General features: G+C 32.8%; 1 protein-coding gene across 3 annotated transcripts in view; it reads left to right on the top strand.

Annotated features, from left to right (window-relative positions):
- Positions 1-19,176, top strand: part of LOC140153682 (uncharacterized) — a 144,496-nt gene that overhangs the window by 45,369 nt on the left and 79,951 nt on the right. For 2 of the 3 annotated variants that reach the window (XM_072176490.1, XM_072176492.1), the window contains exon 3: positions 14,605-14,649. The exons of the other annotated variant lie outside the window; for it this stretch is intronic. In XM_072176490.1, the coding sequence (XP_072032591.1) occupies positions 14,605-14,649 (45 nt within the window). The remainder of the gene's footprint in view (positions 1-14,604; positions 14,650-19,176) is intronic. 3 annotated transcript variants of the gene reach the window in all.

The following is a 19,176-nucleotide window of genomic DNA, read 5'->3' as shown; positions in this document are numbered from 1 at the left end:
TTTTTGCTGTGTAAAACATAGCTGCTGTCTGGAGGGGACATTTTTTTAAACAATTTAATACACAACTTTGAAAGAGTATATGTAACCAACATTGGGTTCATACTTATTCATATTTAGTCTGTAATAATTGTTGTATGTTCCTTTACACTTCAGTGTCTTAAATATGCCAGTTTCAATATAAAACAATTAGTAAATTGATACTAATCCAGATAAATGGTGCAAAATTACTACATATTTTTAAGGATAAACTTTATCTTCACATGAAAAATTCATGAAATAGTCATTTTGTCCTGCCCAATAGCTACACTGATGCATAAGTTAGTATTCTGCGTCAATCTGTTGTACTAGTCATGGAAAACCTAAAATAAAAGACCCCTCCTGTGTCATTTGTTCTGGATAGGACACATTTTTTAACACATAATAAAGCATACTTTAACTTTAGAAATAGCTGCATTAACAAGAAACTATCTATATTATTGCATAAAAGATCCCCAGCATTTAAAATCCACTACAAACAGGGTTAATATTCTGGTTAAATTAGGAATATTGCACTTTTTAGCTAACCGAAGTTCAATGCAGAATAATATCATATGTGTTCTCAACAACTGGACAATAATTTGAACACTAAAGTGGTTTGTAAGCATAATTTGCAATAAAATGCAAAAATTTCCTGTAGGTTTGGCTCTTTGAAATTTTTATTTTTAGTTTGTTTACCAATTCATGGAAATGACATAATTGTGCTGGAGAGGACATTTGTTAAATTGCAAACAGAATCGTGGATACAGGCTTGCAAAAATGCAACAAATACCAAATCATGTGCCACCTTGGTAGAAGGAAGACCACTCTTCCTCTACAAATTTCACATTCTATGATATAACCCTTCTTATTTCAACAATTAGTAATTAACTTCAGTTCTGGAGAGGACAAATTTTAACGCGGAACTGTGGTATCAAGAACAAGTGGTCTACTGTATGTAAAATAAATGAATTCCTCAATCAGTGCCCTGTCCCATCAATTGGTAATATAACACAGATTATACAGGTAGGGTAAGGGTTTATATTTCCTCTTTAATGTTAACAAAAATGGAGGCATGAATTGGAGAGGACACTCATTTTTTTATTTAACTCAAAATGCCAATTTTGCAAGAATCTACGGAATTTTAACATTTTTGCACCAATTTTCACCATTCAACTTGCATGATGTTCCACACATATCATATTTTCATTGCAACAAGCACATTGCCATAGAATGTACCTAATTTTTCAAAGAATTAATTCAGAATACATGGGCAAAATGAAATGGGACTCCAAAATTGGGTTAAAAATGTACCTTTTGGCAATTTTTTTATACAAAAAATAGACAGAATTCTGTAAAAATGCTCATGTAGCTTGTAGTTTGTGGCACACTTAGAATTAAGTTAATAACACTGCATTATCACCCTAATTATATCAACCAGATATGATAAAAGCCATTTTTGTGAACGTGTCATTTATAATGAAATAGCCCAAATGACCTTTTCAAATTAAAGATAAACCATGATCTATTAAAAATAGTTTCAAAGACAATGATGATTACGATGGAAAATAACTTAACTTGATGATGATTATGATCGATTAATTACAGTCACACAACAGATGGAAATATAATTTGATATGAAACCAAAAACCTACATGCATAACACATTTATGATTATACATACATTAATTAAGAATGACACAATCAAAATAAACAAAATAATAAACATCGTAAATAATGATAAACCTTAAGTCCTAACATTTCAAACCCTACCCTTATTATTAAAACCAACCATTCTGATGCCGGTTACAATAATATCTGAAAAATATCCTAATTAGCCCATATAATATGAGAATGATGTAAAATATCCAAAAATCTGAAATATCCAAGTTATCCAAAATAGCCCTAATAATAATATCCAAATTATCTAAAATATCCAAATAGCTGAAATATCCAAATTATCCTAATGACCCATAATAATATTAAAAATATCCTAATTAGCCATAATAATATCCAAAATATATAAAATATCCAAATTATCCAAAATAGCCCTAATAATATCCAAATATCTGAAATATCCAAATTATCCTAAAGTCCCATAATAAAATGAAAAATATCACAAATATCCAAATTATCCTAATTAGCCATAATAATATCCAAAATATCCAAAATAGCCCTAATAATATCCAAATTATCTAAAATATCCAAATAGCTGAAATATCCAAATTATCGTAATGACCCATAATAATATTAAAAATATCCAAATTATCCTAATTAGCCATAATAATATCCAAAATATATAAAATATCCAAATTATCCAAAATAGCCATAATAATATCCAAAATATCTAAAATATACTAATATCTGAAATATCCAAATTATCCTAATTAGCCACAATAATATCCAAAATATCCAAATTATCCAAAATAGCCCTAATAATAGCCAAATTATCTAAAATATCCAAATAGCTGAAATATCCAAATTATCCATTGACCCATAATAATATGAAAAATATAACAAATATCCAAATTATCCTAATTAGCCATAATAATATCTAAAACATCTAAAATATCCAAACTATCCAAAATAGCCCTAATAATATCCAAAATATCTAAAATATCCAAATTATCCAAAATAGCCCTAATAATATCCAAATTATCTAAAATATCCAAATATCTGAAATATCCAAATTATCCTAAAGTCCCATAATAATATGAAAAATATCACAAATATCCAAATTATCCTAATTAGCCATAATAATATCCAAAATATCCAAAATAGCCCTAATAATATCCAAATTATCTAAAATATCCAAATAGCTGAAATATCCAAATTATCCTAATGACCCATAATAATATTAAAAATATCCAAATTATCCTAATTAGCCATAATAATATCCAAAATATCTAAAATATCCAAATTATCCAAAATAGCCCTAATAATATCCAAAATATCTAAAATATCAAAATTATCCAAAATAGCCCTAATAATATCCAAATTATCTAAAATATCCAAATAGCTGAAATATCCAAATTATCCTAATGACCCATAATAATATTAAAAATATCCAAATTATCCTAATTAGCCATAATAATATCCAAAATATATAAAATATACTAATATCTGAAATATCCAAATTATCCTAATTAGCCACAATAATATCCAAAATATCCATATTATCCAAAATAGCCCTAATAATAGCCAAATTATCTAAAATATCCAAATAGCTGAAATATCCAAATTATCCATTGACCCATAATAATATGAAAAATATAACAAATATCCAAATTATCCTAATTAGCCATAATAATATCTAAAATATCTAAAATATCCAAATAATCCAAAATAGACCTAATAATATCCAAAATATCTATAATATCCAAATTATCCAAAATAGCCCTAATAATATCCAAATTATCTAAAATATCCAAATATCCAAATTATTCTAAAGTCCCATAATAATATGAGAAATATCACAAATATCCAAATTATCCTAATTAGCCATAATAATATCAAAAATATCCAAAATAGCCCTAATAATATCCAAATTATCTAAAATATCCAAATAGCTGAAATATCCAAATTATCCTAATGACCCATAATAATATTAAATATATCCAAATTATCCTAATTAGCCATAATAATATCTAAAATATCCACATTATCCAAAATAGCCCTAATAATATCCAAAATATCTAAAATATCCAAATTATCCAAAATAGCCCTAATAATATCCAAATTATCTAAAATATCCAAATAGCTGAAATATCCAAATTATCCTAAAGACCCATCTAAAATATCCTAATATCTGAAATATCCAAATTATCCTAATTAGCCACAATAATATCCAAATTATCCAAAATAGCCCTAATAATAGCCAAATTATCTAAAATATCCAAATATCTGAAATATCCAAATTATCCTCATGACCCATAATAATATGAAAATATAACAAATATCCAAATTATCCTAATTAGCCATAATAATATCCAAAATATCTAAAATATCTTAATTAGCCATAATATCTAAAATATCCAAATATCTGAAATATATAAATATCCATAATATCCTTGATAGCCTAATATCCAAATTATCTAAAATATCCAAATATCCAAAATATCAGTAGGTGCAACTATTATCCAAATTATCCATAATATCCTTTAATAATATCCAAATATCTTAATAGCTAATAGCTGAAGCTAATTGGATATTTGTCAGGATATTTTAGATAGTTACAATCCCGCACCTTAATGATGAATTAAGAGTAGGGATGACCACTGTTAATACAGTTTCCACTAGAACGATTTTTCATTTACTGTGTGCGTGCACTCACACACGTATTGTCTATGGAGAAAGTGATCGATACAAGAAATCCCAGGCCTGTTAAATGGGCTTTTATACTTGTTTTGATCCAAATGTGGGCCTATATCAGGGTGTTTCAAGAAATTCCTGATTCCACCAGAAAACATTAACCAAACTTTTTCCTGTTTGGTCAGTAAATAGAGAGGACCTTCCTTCATGAAGAGATCAACTTTTTTAATGAAAAATTTAATGAGATGAGAACTACAACAGGTTGAAGTGACACCATTCCGTGCATCAGGTGTTCAAACGCAATTATCTCCGAATTTGGAGTGAATCAGACAAGCAAACTTACATACTCATAAAATTTAACTATTTTTGAAGACAAAATGTGCAGGATGTTAAGAAATTTAAGAATGTTTAAGCCTACCGCGGCCCATCTCAAATCTTTTACTTCCCTGTGCACACTCACTACCTAGTCTGTGTTACAGACCGTGTACCTAGGGAGAGAAACTACTGGGAACCACACACTCTCGAAACCATAGTGGGCACATGCACACACAGTGTATTGCTCAATGTAGTAAAGATAACCTTTGAGTTGGAGCAAATTTCTCAAAATTGGTAGTGATTAATGTTACCAAACTTATGCCATGATGAAATATAATAATTTTGAAGATAAAATGTGCTGACCTTAAAAGATTGAACAATGTTTAAGACTACCGCTATTCATTTGAAATAATGCACTTATTGTTCATCTCCTCTATGGAGATATTTTCCATGGCGGCCATCTATGATCATGCTTGAGGTTTCACCAAACAAACCATGGGTTTTGAGGTCTTATATTTTTGTTGTATGTCAACAAAATCGATTAAATTTTCAGGATGATCTTATTTTCATGTTGTTATAAGCAAATATAATGTTCCAGATAACGCTAGTTAATAAATACATTAAGAAAAAGTACCTTAAAGTTGCACTTTCTGTTAGTATTCCTTTTTGGACTTTAACTTTTTAACATGTTCTAGCAGCCCTATATAAAACCGTGACACTCGAAAGGCCATATCTCTGGAATGAAACGTCCGATTAAGATTATTTAAACGCCAAAATGTTTCTTTCATCAATTCCAAGCCAATAAGTTAGGTCTGAATCAATTTAAATGTACTTCAATTTTTAGTGGACATGCCTATTAAGAGGTTGGCAATATACCAAAATAATTACTAATGACTTAGTAGTAAACAATGACATAAGTTGCATTCAATCGGGATGTAGAATTATTCTCCCTTTCCCTGAGTTGTGTGGACTGTTTTTGTGCATGTCTGCCCTGTATAAATTGGGTTTCTTTTGTTGCAAGGTACAATGCACAGATCAAAATCATCAAAGAGTGATTAATTAACTCAAGCATGTCAAGGGGAACTGGTTGAGTGGTTTTGAATAGTGGGAAAGGGAAGCAGTGGTAAAATTATGAATGAAGAGTATGAAATGTCTTTTAATCAGCCTTTTTTGGATGGTTTTTCCCCTCTTAATCTAAGGCATATTCTCGGTTACCTGGTTTTTGCCCCCTTGAAACACCAAAACTGCTCGCTAAAACTGGTTACGACATGGTCTCAGATTTGAAGCAGGTTTCACTGCCAAAGTGTGTAAAAATTCACCCCAGAGTGAAAATAGCTATGTTTAATTTCTAAGGTGTCTTTTCTAGGGTAAAATTGTTTGCAGAACATGATTTTTTTGTCTAAACGCGTGCACCGTACATCGTTTTGCTACAAAATGTTGATTTGTGGCCGATTTTGCCCGAAAACACACTTTTTGGGTGACAAAAATTTTCACATGCCAACTTTGTATACTCATAGAGTCTACAATATACATAGATATGGCCCTTTAAAATGTTAACATATCAGCTGTAGGTACTATTTGATGGATTCAGGTATTTGTTTTGTGATTGACTTAATCATTTGCGGGCCAGAATCATTCAAATATGACATGCCTCGTGACAATTGACATGCCAAAATAAGCCGTTTTCAGCAAAAAAATTGATTTGAAAAATCGTAACTCTTGATAGGAAGGTGCTACAGTGATGGTTGGCCTACCAGTCTATGTAGTATTGAATGGGCTTTCATTTGATACCTAACTTTGTTCATTTTAACTAAGGGAAAAACTTGCAAAATGTAAAAATGTTTACCCTACCCCTTAAAATTTTGATGTGTGTAAAAATTCCCGCCATTTATAAAAATCGGGATTACAAGAAAACTACAAGAGCTATAGGCTTGAAAAACTAATCAGTTATGCACAGTATAAGTTCCTACTTGGGTATAACATTAATATCTTTCCATTCCTTCTCAATTTTCTTTTCTAATTTTTTTATCAATTTGTGACATCTGTAAATTACGTAAAATTTGGCATTTCGAAAAAAAAAAAAAAAAAAAAATATGAGGGCGACATGTTAAAAAAACTAATCAGTTATTCCCATGATATAGTACTACAGGGATATAGTACCAAACTTGTGCTAAAATGCATAATTTTTGAGTTCTAATTTTTTTATTAAATTGTCTCGCCACCCCATTTTTGAGCAAAATCGGGAACAATTAGTACCTGTAATATTGCGCAATCATGTGACCTATATTCAATGTGTGTGCACCAATCAGATGTCAGACTTGCACTACAACATGATGTGAGCCTTGCAGAGCCTTTATAAGTGTGCCAATAGAGTTCAAATATGTTGTGATGATGTTGCCACTTTAGGGATCTCATATTTTTATTTCCGTCAAAAGCATATGCCTCTACTGTAATGCTGATATCAGGAAAACAATGACAGATTGTGCATTTCTGACTTCAGAAATGAATTCTGCACAAAATTTCAGTCTAGAAAACATATTTAAAACAATATTTTTTGAAACTTTGTATTTTGCCATTTTTGGCCGTCAAACCTGCTTCAAATCTGAAACCGTGTCTTACATGCCTTTTAAGAAGTATAGAAATTGCTAGGTGGAAATGAACCTTTTGACAAGTAAAAAATTGTAAATGGAGAATAATTGACATATACCCAACAACTAAAAACTACCAAGACAAAATTTGACTTGGTCAAGCCAAAGACCAGTTGGTTAGAATATATTCACAAGGTGAAAGATGAATTGTTCCATTCCATGAGCCGGACCTTAAAAAAATCCAATTAATTAAACAAAAGGAAATGATGTTTACCCCTCCCCCCTCCAAAAGCATACATTTTGTTGTTGTAGCACTTTAAAAAAAAAAAAATGAGACAAAAGCTTTTTTTTATCCTTAATTTAGTAGAGAAGTAGTAGTTTTAAACAATTTCTTCCATATGCCAAACAGTTTAAAGATGGATGCTAGTTTTATATCCTAAATGATAGCTTCCCATTTAAAATGTGCACATTGTGGTATTATCTACAAATCCCAGCTCGCCCCAATCATAGGAATTACATGTGTAGCTTGTTATACGATAAATCAAGCCATAGTTGGCAACTATTTTAGTATAGCATTGTCCCTGATGAAACAAGGAAGTCAGCTAACTAAAATATAGCACTGAGTATCAGTATAGAAGCTTTGTCACCCGTGTTTGTATGACATTTACTGACTCTGCTCACTATGTAGGGATATTCTGTTTTTAAGTGTTCCATTCTCTGAATACACACTACCTAATGTAATTCAGTGTGTGCTTTGAATTCACAGTAACTAATGTCATTCCGTATACATATGTTCGTCTAGACACACTTTGAGTCTGTATCAATTGAAACTTGTATGGCAAGCTATAATTATGCCCAAGCTAAGTGCATTGATCTTACAAAATCTTTTCTTGTTTAATTTGCAATTTTGATGGAGACAAATTGAATATGAATATGATTATAAATTCCTGCATAGCATACAGCTTTTTTATACCCCCAAAAAGATACTTTTTTTTTTCAAATGTTGCGAGGGAACCCTATTTTGTCCTAAGAATATAATATCCTTCAATTTGCCAAAATCAAACAAGAATATTGACCAAGATATGCGCCTGCAAACCGTCAAACCCTAAAATTAAAAGTTGCAATTTCAACAATTTTCAATGGGAACGCATCATTGTGTTGCACACAAGCACCATGGACCAATCAATAAAGCACATAATCTAACAGGCATAATTGAACCGTTTGAGGGTTTGGAGGCGCATATCTTGCTTGATTTTCACGAACAGGGTGTCAAATGAGAAAGCAAAGTCCAATTAACAAAATGTATATTTCCGAATAATCCAAAATTACCAGTTTGTTGAACAGCAAGGATGACTACAACTGACGAGTTTCTATTGTGCCTGGTGTATATATAAATCAAGCCATAGTTGGCAACTATTTACTAGTACTGGTCCCTGATGAAACGAGGAAGTCGGCTAACTAAAATACAACACACAGTATCAAGTAGTAGGAAAGCTTTGTCACCCATGTTTGTATGACATTTACTGACTCTCCTCACTGTAGGGATATTCTGTTTTAGTTGTTCAGATTCCGTATATTTACTAGCGAGTGTGCTATCTTACATTCTCTGAATACACACTACCTAATGTAATTCAGTGTGTGCTTTGAATTCACAGTAACTAATGTCATTCCGTATACATATTAGTCTAGACACACTTTGAGTCTGTATCAATTGAAACTTGTATGGCAAGCTATAGTTATGCCCAAGCTAAGTGCATTGATCCTGCAAAATCTTTTCTTGTTTAATTTGCGATTTTGATAGAGACAAATTTAATATGAATATATGATTATAAAATCCTGCAGAGCACACAGCTTTTTATCCCCCCCCCCCAAAAAAAAGATACAAGCATAGAAGATATTTGTTTTCAAATGCTGTGAGGGAACCCCTATTTTGTCCTAAGAATATAATATCCTTCAATTTGCCAAATCAAACAAGAATATTGACCAAGATATGCGTCAAACCCTAAAATTAAAAGTTGCAATTTCAACGATTTTCAATGGGAACGCATCATTGTGTTGCACACAAGCACCACGGACCAATCAATAAAGCACATAATCTAACAGGCATAATTGAACTGTTTGAGGGTTTGGAGGCGCATATCTTGCTTGATTTTCATGAACAGGCTGTCAAATGAGAAAGCAAAGTCCAATTTATAACAAAATGTATATTTCAGAATAATCCAAAATTACCAGTTTGTTGAACAGCAAGGATGACTACAACTGACGAGTTTCTATTGTGCCTGGTGTATGTATAAATCAAGCCATAGTTGGCAACTATTTACTAGTACTGGTCCCTGATGAAACGAGGAAGTCAGCTAACTAAAATACAACACGCAGTATCAAGTAGTAGGAAAGCTTTGTCACCCATGTTTGTATGACATTTACTGATTCTCCTCACTGTGTAGGGATATTCTGTTTTAGTTGTTCACATTTCGTATTTACTAGCGAGTGTGCTATCTTGCATTCGCTGAATATACACTACCTAATGTGATTCAGTGTGTGCTTTGAATTTACAGTAACTAATGTCATTCCGTATACATGTGTTCGCTGTTCGTCTAGACACACTTCTGAGTCTGTATCAATTGAAACATATATGGCAAGCTATAATGTCCCAACTAAGTGCATTGATCAGCGTGCATGGTGAAGTACATCATGCCCAGTTGCTCTTCGGGATTAAGCAAATTTGAGGGGCAGCACTTGACGTTGACCGGAATGTTGACTTCTTGAGGAAATCAGTTTGACTACCTACCTCTGAGCGTAATTGAGTTATCAGGTTCACAGTCGAAACTAGATATGGATAGAAATGTTTGCTCAAAAATGAATTTTGTGCACTTTATTATGTAGCACGTGAAGGAAATATAGTTAGATCGTGCTCTCAATTGGGCTATTCCAGAGTTCGGATATCCGGACTTTTTGGCCAGTCGTGACTGTTGGAAATCCAGACTTTTAAAGTGCCCAAAGGCAAAAAAATCAGGAAGAAAAATAGTTCAAAATCAGAAATCCTCAATTTGAGAGCTCATTTTCAACATTTCCGTGACTTTTCCTGCATTTGATAGGATTTCCAAGCTTTTTCCAGTAACATTGGCAACTGGAATTCCAGTCGTTTTCAGAAAACAGACTTGGAAATCCGGACATTTCTTTGATTGAAAATTTACTCCTCTATAGGGGGTGTGCACCTATTTTCTGGAATAGCCCATTTCCTGGGCATTAACCAGTGTATAAATATTTGACCCCAGTAGCTTCTGAGTATAACTATAAAATAAGGGTGATTGCTACATGTCTGCAATTCAAATGTAACCTTGCAATTAAACACATTGTAATATGAAATGGTGCCAACATTTTTTAAGCGGGATGCAATAATATGTGGTGCAATAGGCATATTGTGCAAAAATGTGATGCGATAGTAAATGAGAATTCACTATTTTTGGTTCACCAGTGCAAATATTTCTTTCCATTCAAACTGTGACCATTTTTCATCATTCCAGGTGTAGGCAAATCAATCAAATGAAGCTAGTCATAATGAATTTTTTGTGTCTTACAGTGTGTAATGAATAATGAAATAAACGCCACCCATTTGTGAACATAGGTTTGACTTAAGGGGTGGGGGTATGAACGTTGGACAGTATTTATTGTGGGACATTAGAGCACATCAGACATATCGAATTGCATTCTGAATACTGAAGAATGTCCTTCTGATATCAAATAATTTTGATTTTTGAAATTGCAATGTAATACACATTTTATGGCAAATGATTAAAAATTGATATTTTTGATATTTAACAGTACTCGAAGTAAACTTTATAAATCTGATGATTTATACTTAAAGTGTATGTACAGGTGGGATAAAAAGCCGACGATCAATTGAAAATTTTGACCTATCGTATTGAAGATATGGATTTTTTTCCCCAAAACACCCAAATAAATTGGGTCTTTTTGGGAAAAAAATCCATATTTTCAATATGAAAGGTCAAAATTTTCAATTGATCGTCGGCTTTTCCTCCCAGCTACATACACTTTTAAAAGAATATGTCATTAGATTTATAAAATTTGCTTCGAGGACTGTTATATATCAAAAATGTGAGAAATATCAAATTTTAATAATTTGTCATAAAATTTGTATTATTTATATCATAAATTTCAAAAAATGAACACTATTTGATATCAGAAAGACAATTTCTTTGTATTCAGAATGCAATTCGATATGTCTGATGTGCTCTCATGTCCTACAAAAAATACTGTCGAAACGCTCAAAACGCTCATTCCAGATCCCTTAAGGCGGCTCATACATGTTCAATTTTATTCTTCAGGCATGAGAATTTTCAGGTTTAAGCCTGAATTCAGGCTTTTTTGTGGTCCAAATTTCCGCACTTTCTTTTAATTTCAGCCCGTTTTGGGCCTTTTTAGCCTAATTTCACGCGCTTTTTCAGGCTTTTTCAAACTTTTCAGGTTTTTTCATAGATGATCATTCTCATGCCTGATTCTTGCAATATCAAAGACCCTAAATACAAAATCTACCATTGTGCTTTGATAAAGATCCTGCTAGAATCGAAAGTTCAGGCCATTAACCAAATTTGAACTTTTTAATTGACTTAATTAGGAGGATTTGCTGTAAATACATGTAAGTTTTAAACAAAGATAATGAGTGGATCAGCATCATCACCATAAAATAGTGCACATTACATGTGCAATTATCATCACACTCTAGAGTATACCATATGTTATGCTTGCATAAAAATTTCAATGAAATTTGCGTAAAGTATTGTAGTATGTACAATGTAGTATGTAAAGTTGTGTCTAATCTATGACTCATCTCTGATTTTCTGAATGAAGTGGCTCAAAGTTCATCAATTGGGATTTCTAATGGGATACACATACAGAAAGCCTGGTGTTGAATCCATTGTGGTTGGGTTTGTATGATTAATTAGCATGATTAGCAATATCACTTGTTGGAATACCAGGTTTGACTTGGTCAGAAATAAATGCATACATGCTCAACTTTGGAGCTTGGATATCATCTTGATAGTTACAGCAATAAATGTATGATTTGCATTTAAAAGAGATTTGTATTTTCCCCCAAATATTGTTGGTTTGGCCTGTACAAATGAGAAAAATCAGAGAAATTCGGTAACGTCACATATCAACTGTTTGTATCGATGCATTGGGGAATAAAACTGAGATCCCGGTTTTATTATAAAACCGGAGCGATCGGAGAATAGGGTGCAACTCTCCTAGCCTTATTACAAGACTGCCCTACCCCAACCCTAAACCCTAACCTTAAACTCTGTAAATGAGGACTGGACTTAAGTCTAGCAAGTTGCACCCTATTCGGTAATCGTACCATAAAACCTTTCAGGCTTTAGTCTTTCACATCATTGGGTACTACAATCGTGCAAAAAGTAGAAATTCAAGAAAAGGTGAGGGCATTACTGTCACAAATCACACTTTAAATTTAATACACTCCCTCTTTTATTTCTTTATTTTCTTTGGAAATTTGAAAAAGAATGAATGTTTTGGAAAGGGATAGGGAAATTTGAATTTATATTCTATACACACAGTGTTCATTAATTGTCATGTAGAATTATTAAATAGGTTTTAGTTTATTTATAAAATAATGAAATTTGGATAAGATATGGAATGTGATGTATGATTGACAGATATGAGATAGGCCTATAGATGATAGCATGATAGACATTGTCCAACTTGTATTGCGCAATGATTCAATACATTGTATGTTGTGATATAATTGCACACATTGTGCATGCAATGTGCATATATTAATTATTATTATTATAAAAAACTGTAAAGTATTACAGTTCTGGGTATGATAATTTGGAACAAATAGAGGGTTCATTTTCACTTTGATTTCCATTTGTCAAAAATCAGGTCATTCAGGCAGTGTAAAAGCACCTCAATTTTCGTTGCCTAACATCAAAATGTGAGCACCAATTTAAATGCCACTTACCGCACTCTACTTAACACCGGAGTAGTAGTATATGACTGACTGATCATTACAAGCGTAGTTCGCCAGGAGAAAGCTAGGTCAAAACAAGCAAACTAACCTGTTCTATGATGCATTCTGTTACATCAATGTTATTCTTGCTTCGATGACAGAGGGATTCAGCCGATGGTACTCGGTTTCTCACCAGCTGTTGGATATCGTATTTTTTGTATCTTAGAGCTAGTGAAGTGGAAAGGAAAAGCGTATTTACACACAGTGTCTTTAAGTGTCACATTTCATATCATTTTGTGTCATCTTTTATGAAGTAACTTGCCCTCGGACAATGTAGCGAGTTATTTTCATGGCGTGTAATTTTTACTTCTTAGCGATGTGCTGAGAGGATATGTTTGTGTTGACCTTATTTTAAGATGAAGGGAAGAGAAGTAGTTCCCAGCAGTGATATCCTAAATATATAAATGTCAGTGCTTAATATTCAAGTTCATCATGCCCATACCTGATATAAATGTTATTGTACATTCTTGTTTTCAGTGAGTATAATATCATACTGGAAAACACATTTTGCTTTTCACATAGCCTTATATGCAATGTGGGCATTCATTCATTCATGGCTCATTCACTTCACACAAAAGATGTTGATCTGGTGAGACATGATCATTATTCTCTTAATGCTGCTCAGTGTACAGAATGGTTTGTTAGTAATGTGCTTAACGAGATTGAGTAATTAACCTGAACAACTGCGCTTAGAACAGTATCATTGGTGTATTAATGATGGCTCGTTAATAGGTGTCGCTAAATAACTACACCTAATGGACAGATTGGGTGTCTGGATAATTGCTTGTTGAATTGCAATGCTGGAATATACATGTAGAATAAGGATTTGTTTTTGCTTGGCATCATTAAAATATATTCAAATGAACATGTAATTCACTGTGTCTTCCACAGGTAGTCATGTTGGTGGCATATTTTAAGGATGAAGCCATTTTGAATGATTTTTAAAAATTTGGAGATGCCAGAAGAAACAGTTGCAAAAATTGGGCTATTCCATTTAAATTCCACACTACCCCTGTGTAAGATTTGACCAAAGTTTTCCACAGAGGGAGTATGAGTTTCGAATAGAATAGACAATTGGGTAACTTCCATTTGAAATACTCACTCCCGTTGTGGAAGATAGAGCTATAATACAGAGGGAGTATGGGTTTCAAAATGATAAACCATGACCAATTACATTTGAAAAACATACTCCCTCTGTGGAAGATATTTCCAAAATCTTCCACAGGGGTAGTGTGGATTTCAACTGGAATAGCCCAATGTACATACCATTCATTCATATTCTATCACTAACCAACATCCATGTAACTTTGTCACTTTCCATTCTAGGAAAACAAGAGTGTGAAGTCATTTGGAAAAGGTGGACAAAACCAGGTACAAACAATTTATCTGTCTATTATTTCTGTGCCTTAGAAATTTTGTATGTCCACAATTTCACTGATGGATTGATTTGGTCAACAACTATTCACTATGTTTTATAAATCTGTCTTGGTCAGTTAGATACGATATCAGGCAGTCTGCACTTTTGGAATGCTTTGAAATTTTAATTTTTTTTAAATTTCATCTTCATGACTGTCCAATGTTGTCACCATTTTAAATAAGGCTCAGAATGAATCATTTACACACCCTGCATTGCAACGTATATAACGTTATTGATAAGGAAGCTAACAGTGTTCATCATCATTAATAAATTCATATCATCTGTCTTGTCCAGTGTCTGACATTGCATGAAAAGGTAATGAATTGCCTCTGTACATGTTGGTTGAAGACGTCACATACATATCCATGTAAAACTGTTCAACGACACTCACAAGTTTATCAGTATTTTCAGCGAACACCCTGTACCTTTGCACAGCTGTTGCTCCACCAATCTGAGATGTATATGATCATAGGGCTTGTTGCTCTTGTCAGAGCGCTCTTGTTCAACGTTGAATGTGAAAATGTTTAAAAAGTGGTGAAAGTGTAATCTTATAATCAAGGCATGTAAAAGAAGAGAATCAATCAATTGCTCCTTCCTGAATAATGTTGACATTTAGAGAAGTTTTTATTTTCCCAAATAAAGAAATACTTTTAAAGAAATTTTGCTAAATTTTGCTATCTTAGTGGGAAAGTTGGTTTTAAATCAATCTGGTTTTAAATCAATCTTCCCAAGAATTTCACATTTTTTCCAGGTCTTAAAAATTATTATTTTCTTTGGGGAAAGGTATGAAAGTGTTTGGTGAAATTTCCACAAAATATACGATTCTCCAGTAGAAACTTTTCCCTTTAATATTATTATCAACTATATAGAGTTGGTAGACTATTTTGAGGAAGCAGGTTTTTCTATATTAAATCTGAGTGTCGTTTATCAGTTTTGAATTGTTTCTTTTTGCATGAAACATTTTCTCAGCATGAGTTCTTGACATCACACGTTCATGGTATGGTACGTAGCAATGGTAAAGACTTAATATGGTAATACAGAATTGTAGCATGTTGAAATTAGGGATTCAATCATGTTTCACCGTTGTTCATCACCGATTAACAACGATTCGTCTTCGTGGTTTAGACGCGCGGGACGCGAAACAACGAAAAGAAGCTAAAGATCATATAATTCACGATTATTTTACGAGGAATGTCAGTCAATCATTGCCACTTAGTCTTACAAAAACTTTGATGATTTCTCTGTTGATATCAGCAATAAAACTACAGAATAAAACGGCAATGTTTAGCCGCTACCTGAAAAATACTGAATTCAAAATTGAAAGTGTGGATTCATCATGGATTAACAACGGTTGGCTCCTGTAGTACAGTGTACAAAGGTATAGGAAGAGTTGTTGAATGGGGAAAGTATTAAAAGGTGCAGGGAAACTGCCTTCCTTCCTTTGGTAGATTTTAAACAGGGTATTGAACAGAACAGTTCCACGTACGAAAGTGTGTTGTTTATACGATAAGCATTCTGTTGGTTCATAGCTGTTATTGCAAGCGTTGTCTTTGCCTCGTAGTCAGTGTTTGCTGTCTATGGTGTTGCTGTGGTGATATAACCCGCAGGCTGAACAGGCAGGCAGCAAAGCAAGGCAGGCAAGGTTGAATGGATGATATAAACCAACCATGCTTGGCTGCATCACAATATTTATTCAATTCACCGATCTTGATTGCTTGTCAAACTCCCAATATCGCCGTTTTCATCTGCATTGAACTGTATTGCATCCAAATTTATCGGTAGTGTTTCTGAAGGGCACTTGCCTATTAGGTTTGGTATAGCTACAATGTAAAATACTGCTGGTTTTCCTGTTTCACTAGTATTATCAGTTATTCTGAAATGAGTAGTTATTACCCAATTGCTATAGTTATTGAGCCCTACTACATGTATGATAACCCCATGAGAACTACCTGCCGATTGGCCAAAAAGAAGTTTTCATTATCAATTGGCCCAATCAGCAACATTGTTAGAATAATTTCACCACACACAAAAATTGGGGTGAATTATTTGCAAAGCTCCATTCTGATTGGTGATTAAAGTGAAGATATCATGTAATTGACCAATCAGAGGCAATGTTAGATCGGCAGGTAGTGCTCAGGGGATTAAGCGGGAACCGAGATGATTTTTACCGTATGGTTGAACAGTTTTGAGTACCGACTATCAAGGATCGTCTGGCAATTACATAGCCAGGTGTCGGACAGTATTTTGCTTTTTGTGCCTGCTAAAATGGTAAATTTACAAGAACTTTCACAAAAGAAACATTTATCATTAATATTATTTGATTTTATCGTGTTTATGGTACCAGTAACAGTATTTTGTGCCTGCCAATTGTAAATTTACAAGAATCATTCACAAAAGAAACATTTAATAGTAAATTTTGATTTTATGACTCCAATACCAGTAACAATTTGAGAATGAATACCACAATGATTGAATTAAGTGGTTTTTACAGACTCTGTAAAAATCATTCAAGTATGATAGGACTAGGGCTTTATAAAAAGAAATTTGCATTGGTGTACTGAAGACATAAAAGATCTGGCATATCGTTCACTAGTTTGTCCAACACTTGAGTATTGTGCAGCAGACCAAATTTATCAGATTGAAGCCATACAAAGACGAGCAGCCCGTTTTGTGAAGAGAGACTATGATAGACGTAGCAGTGTATCTGCCATGATTGAAGACCTAAATTGGAGAACACTAGCGGAGAGAAGGAAGATCGCTCGCCTGTCTGTCTTCCAAAAAGCCTACGAGGTTTACTTGTCCATACCAGTTCGAACGCTGCTGCACCCGGTCAAGCGCTCCACCAGGAGAACCCCCACAAAATCATTTATTGAACTCCACTCATCCAAAGACTTCAAATATTAATTTATACCCAGAACTCTTATTGACTGGAACAACTAGGGTTGTAAAATTCCCGGGAATTTTCGGAGTGGAAAGTTTCCACCGGCAATTTTGGGAATTAACGGGAATTTTGGGAATTTTCGGGAATTTTCATTCAAATCTAAAAATCGAAGTTTAAACAGGGGAATCACTGTGTAGATTAGGGTATTGGAGTAATTTATAACAGCATACAATCATAATAAAGAACTTCAAGAATGATCAATAACATTTTTATCAAAGAAAACAACAAGCATGTCCAGATCTTACTGCGTTATGTTTTTGTTCTGTATTAAACATCTTATACGGTACCGTACAATGAATTTTGAAACATAACCACATCTGAAGGGATAATCATTATCTTAAATCTTATTACATAAAGACTTATATTATTTTAGCTTATTTTAGTAATATAATACTTTAGCACTATCAACATTTTTGTTAAAGTGATCTTGAATAATAAATTTAAACTCTCATTATGTGCTACATGTAGCTCATAAGATGTGAACTACAAAGATCTTGCATGAGTTAATGCGCAGAAGTTAACGTCGTCTGTTCAGTACCAAAATACACATGTACCATGATGTAGGCCTATACATATGCATTTTTTTTGCGTTTGGTTGGACTTTTGAAAATTAAAATACAAATAATCACCAATTATTTTTCATAATCACCAATTATGTTTCGATGCCAAAACATAAATTTTACAGCATTCATATTCAACAGGGTTGGCGCGATTTAAATCTTAAATTGCGATTTAAATCAAGTGATTTTTATTAAATCACTGATTTAAATCAAGTATTCCATATTTTACCATTTTTGATAAATGTAAGTTAAATTGACTGTTTTACTTCATTCCTAATGCTTCTTCAACTTTTGGATGCAATTAAATACCTCTATGATGTCAGCTTATCTATTGCTAAAAAATTCATCTTTAATTTAAAAAAAAAATTAAAAAATCGCCAACCCTGATTATTCAAGAAGTATATAGTATCACTTGTGCTGTTAAAGTATTTAACAAATGATTTCTGAAAATGATAAGAAAATTTTCCATTTTCATAGCTAGATTGAGGTAGTCAATTCTATGACATGGCAAGTTACATCGTCAATCCACAGATATGGTTCCAATATCTGTGGTCAATCCAAATGACTCCCATATTCTAAAGGCAAAATAAAGAGGAATGTTTGTTTCACTGACTCAAAGCTATTGAAAAATCCCAACTGCATACATTTTTGGTTAAGAAATAGCAATTAGCTATTATAATGGTAATTTGGAATTCCCAAAATATGCAAAATTTTAGGATGAAAGTATGCAAGATGCTGGAGTTGGAAAATCCCACATGAAAGAATCTTGGTCATTTTTAAAACACTGAAAATCTGTGATAACAGAACATATAAACAAGGCCTATTCTTCATTGGTAGCACTTATCTAATTGTAAACATCATATATATGTTGTGAAAAGATTCAATTTGCTTAATTTGCTTTCTGAATGATTAAATATTAAAATACAAGTTCAAAACATAATAAAAGCCAATAATTCAAAATTCCCAATATTCCCGGGCCC

Source organism: Amphiura filiformis, chromosome 5 (assembly GCF_039555335.1).
Source record: "Amphiura filiformis chromosome 5, Afil_fr2py, whole genome shotgun sequence".
Taxonomy (NCBI): Eukaryota; Metazoa; Echinodermata; class Ophiuroidea; order Amphilepidida; family Amphiuridae; genus Amphiura; species Amphiura filiformis.
This window is presented reverse-complemented; position numbering and strand designations above follow the sequence as displayed.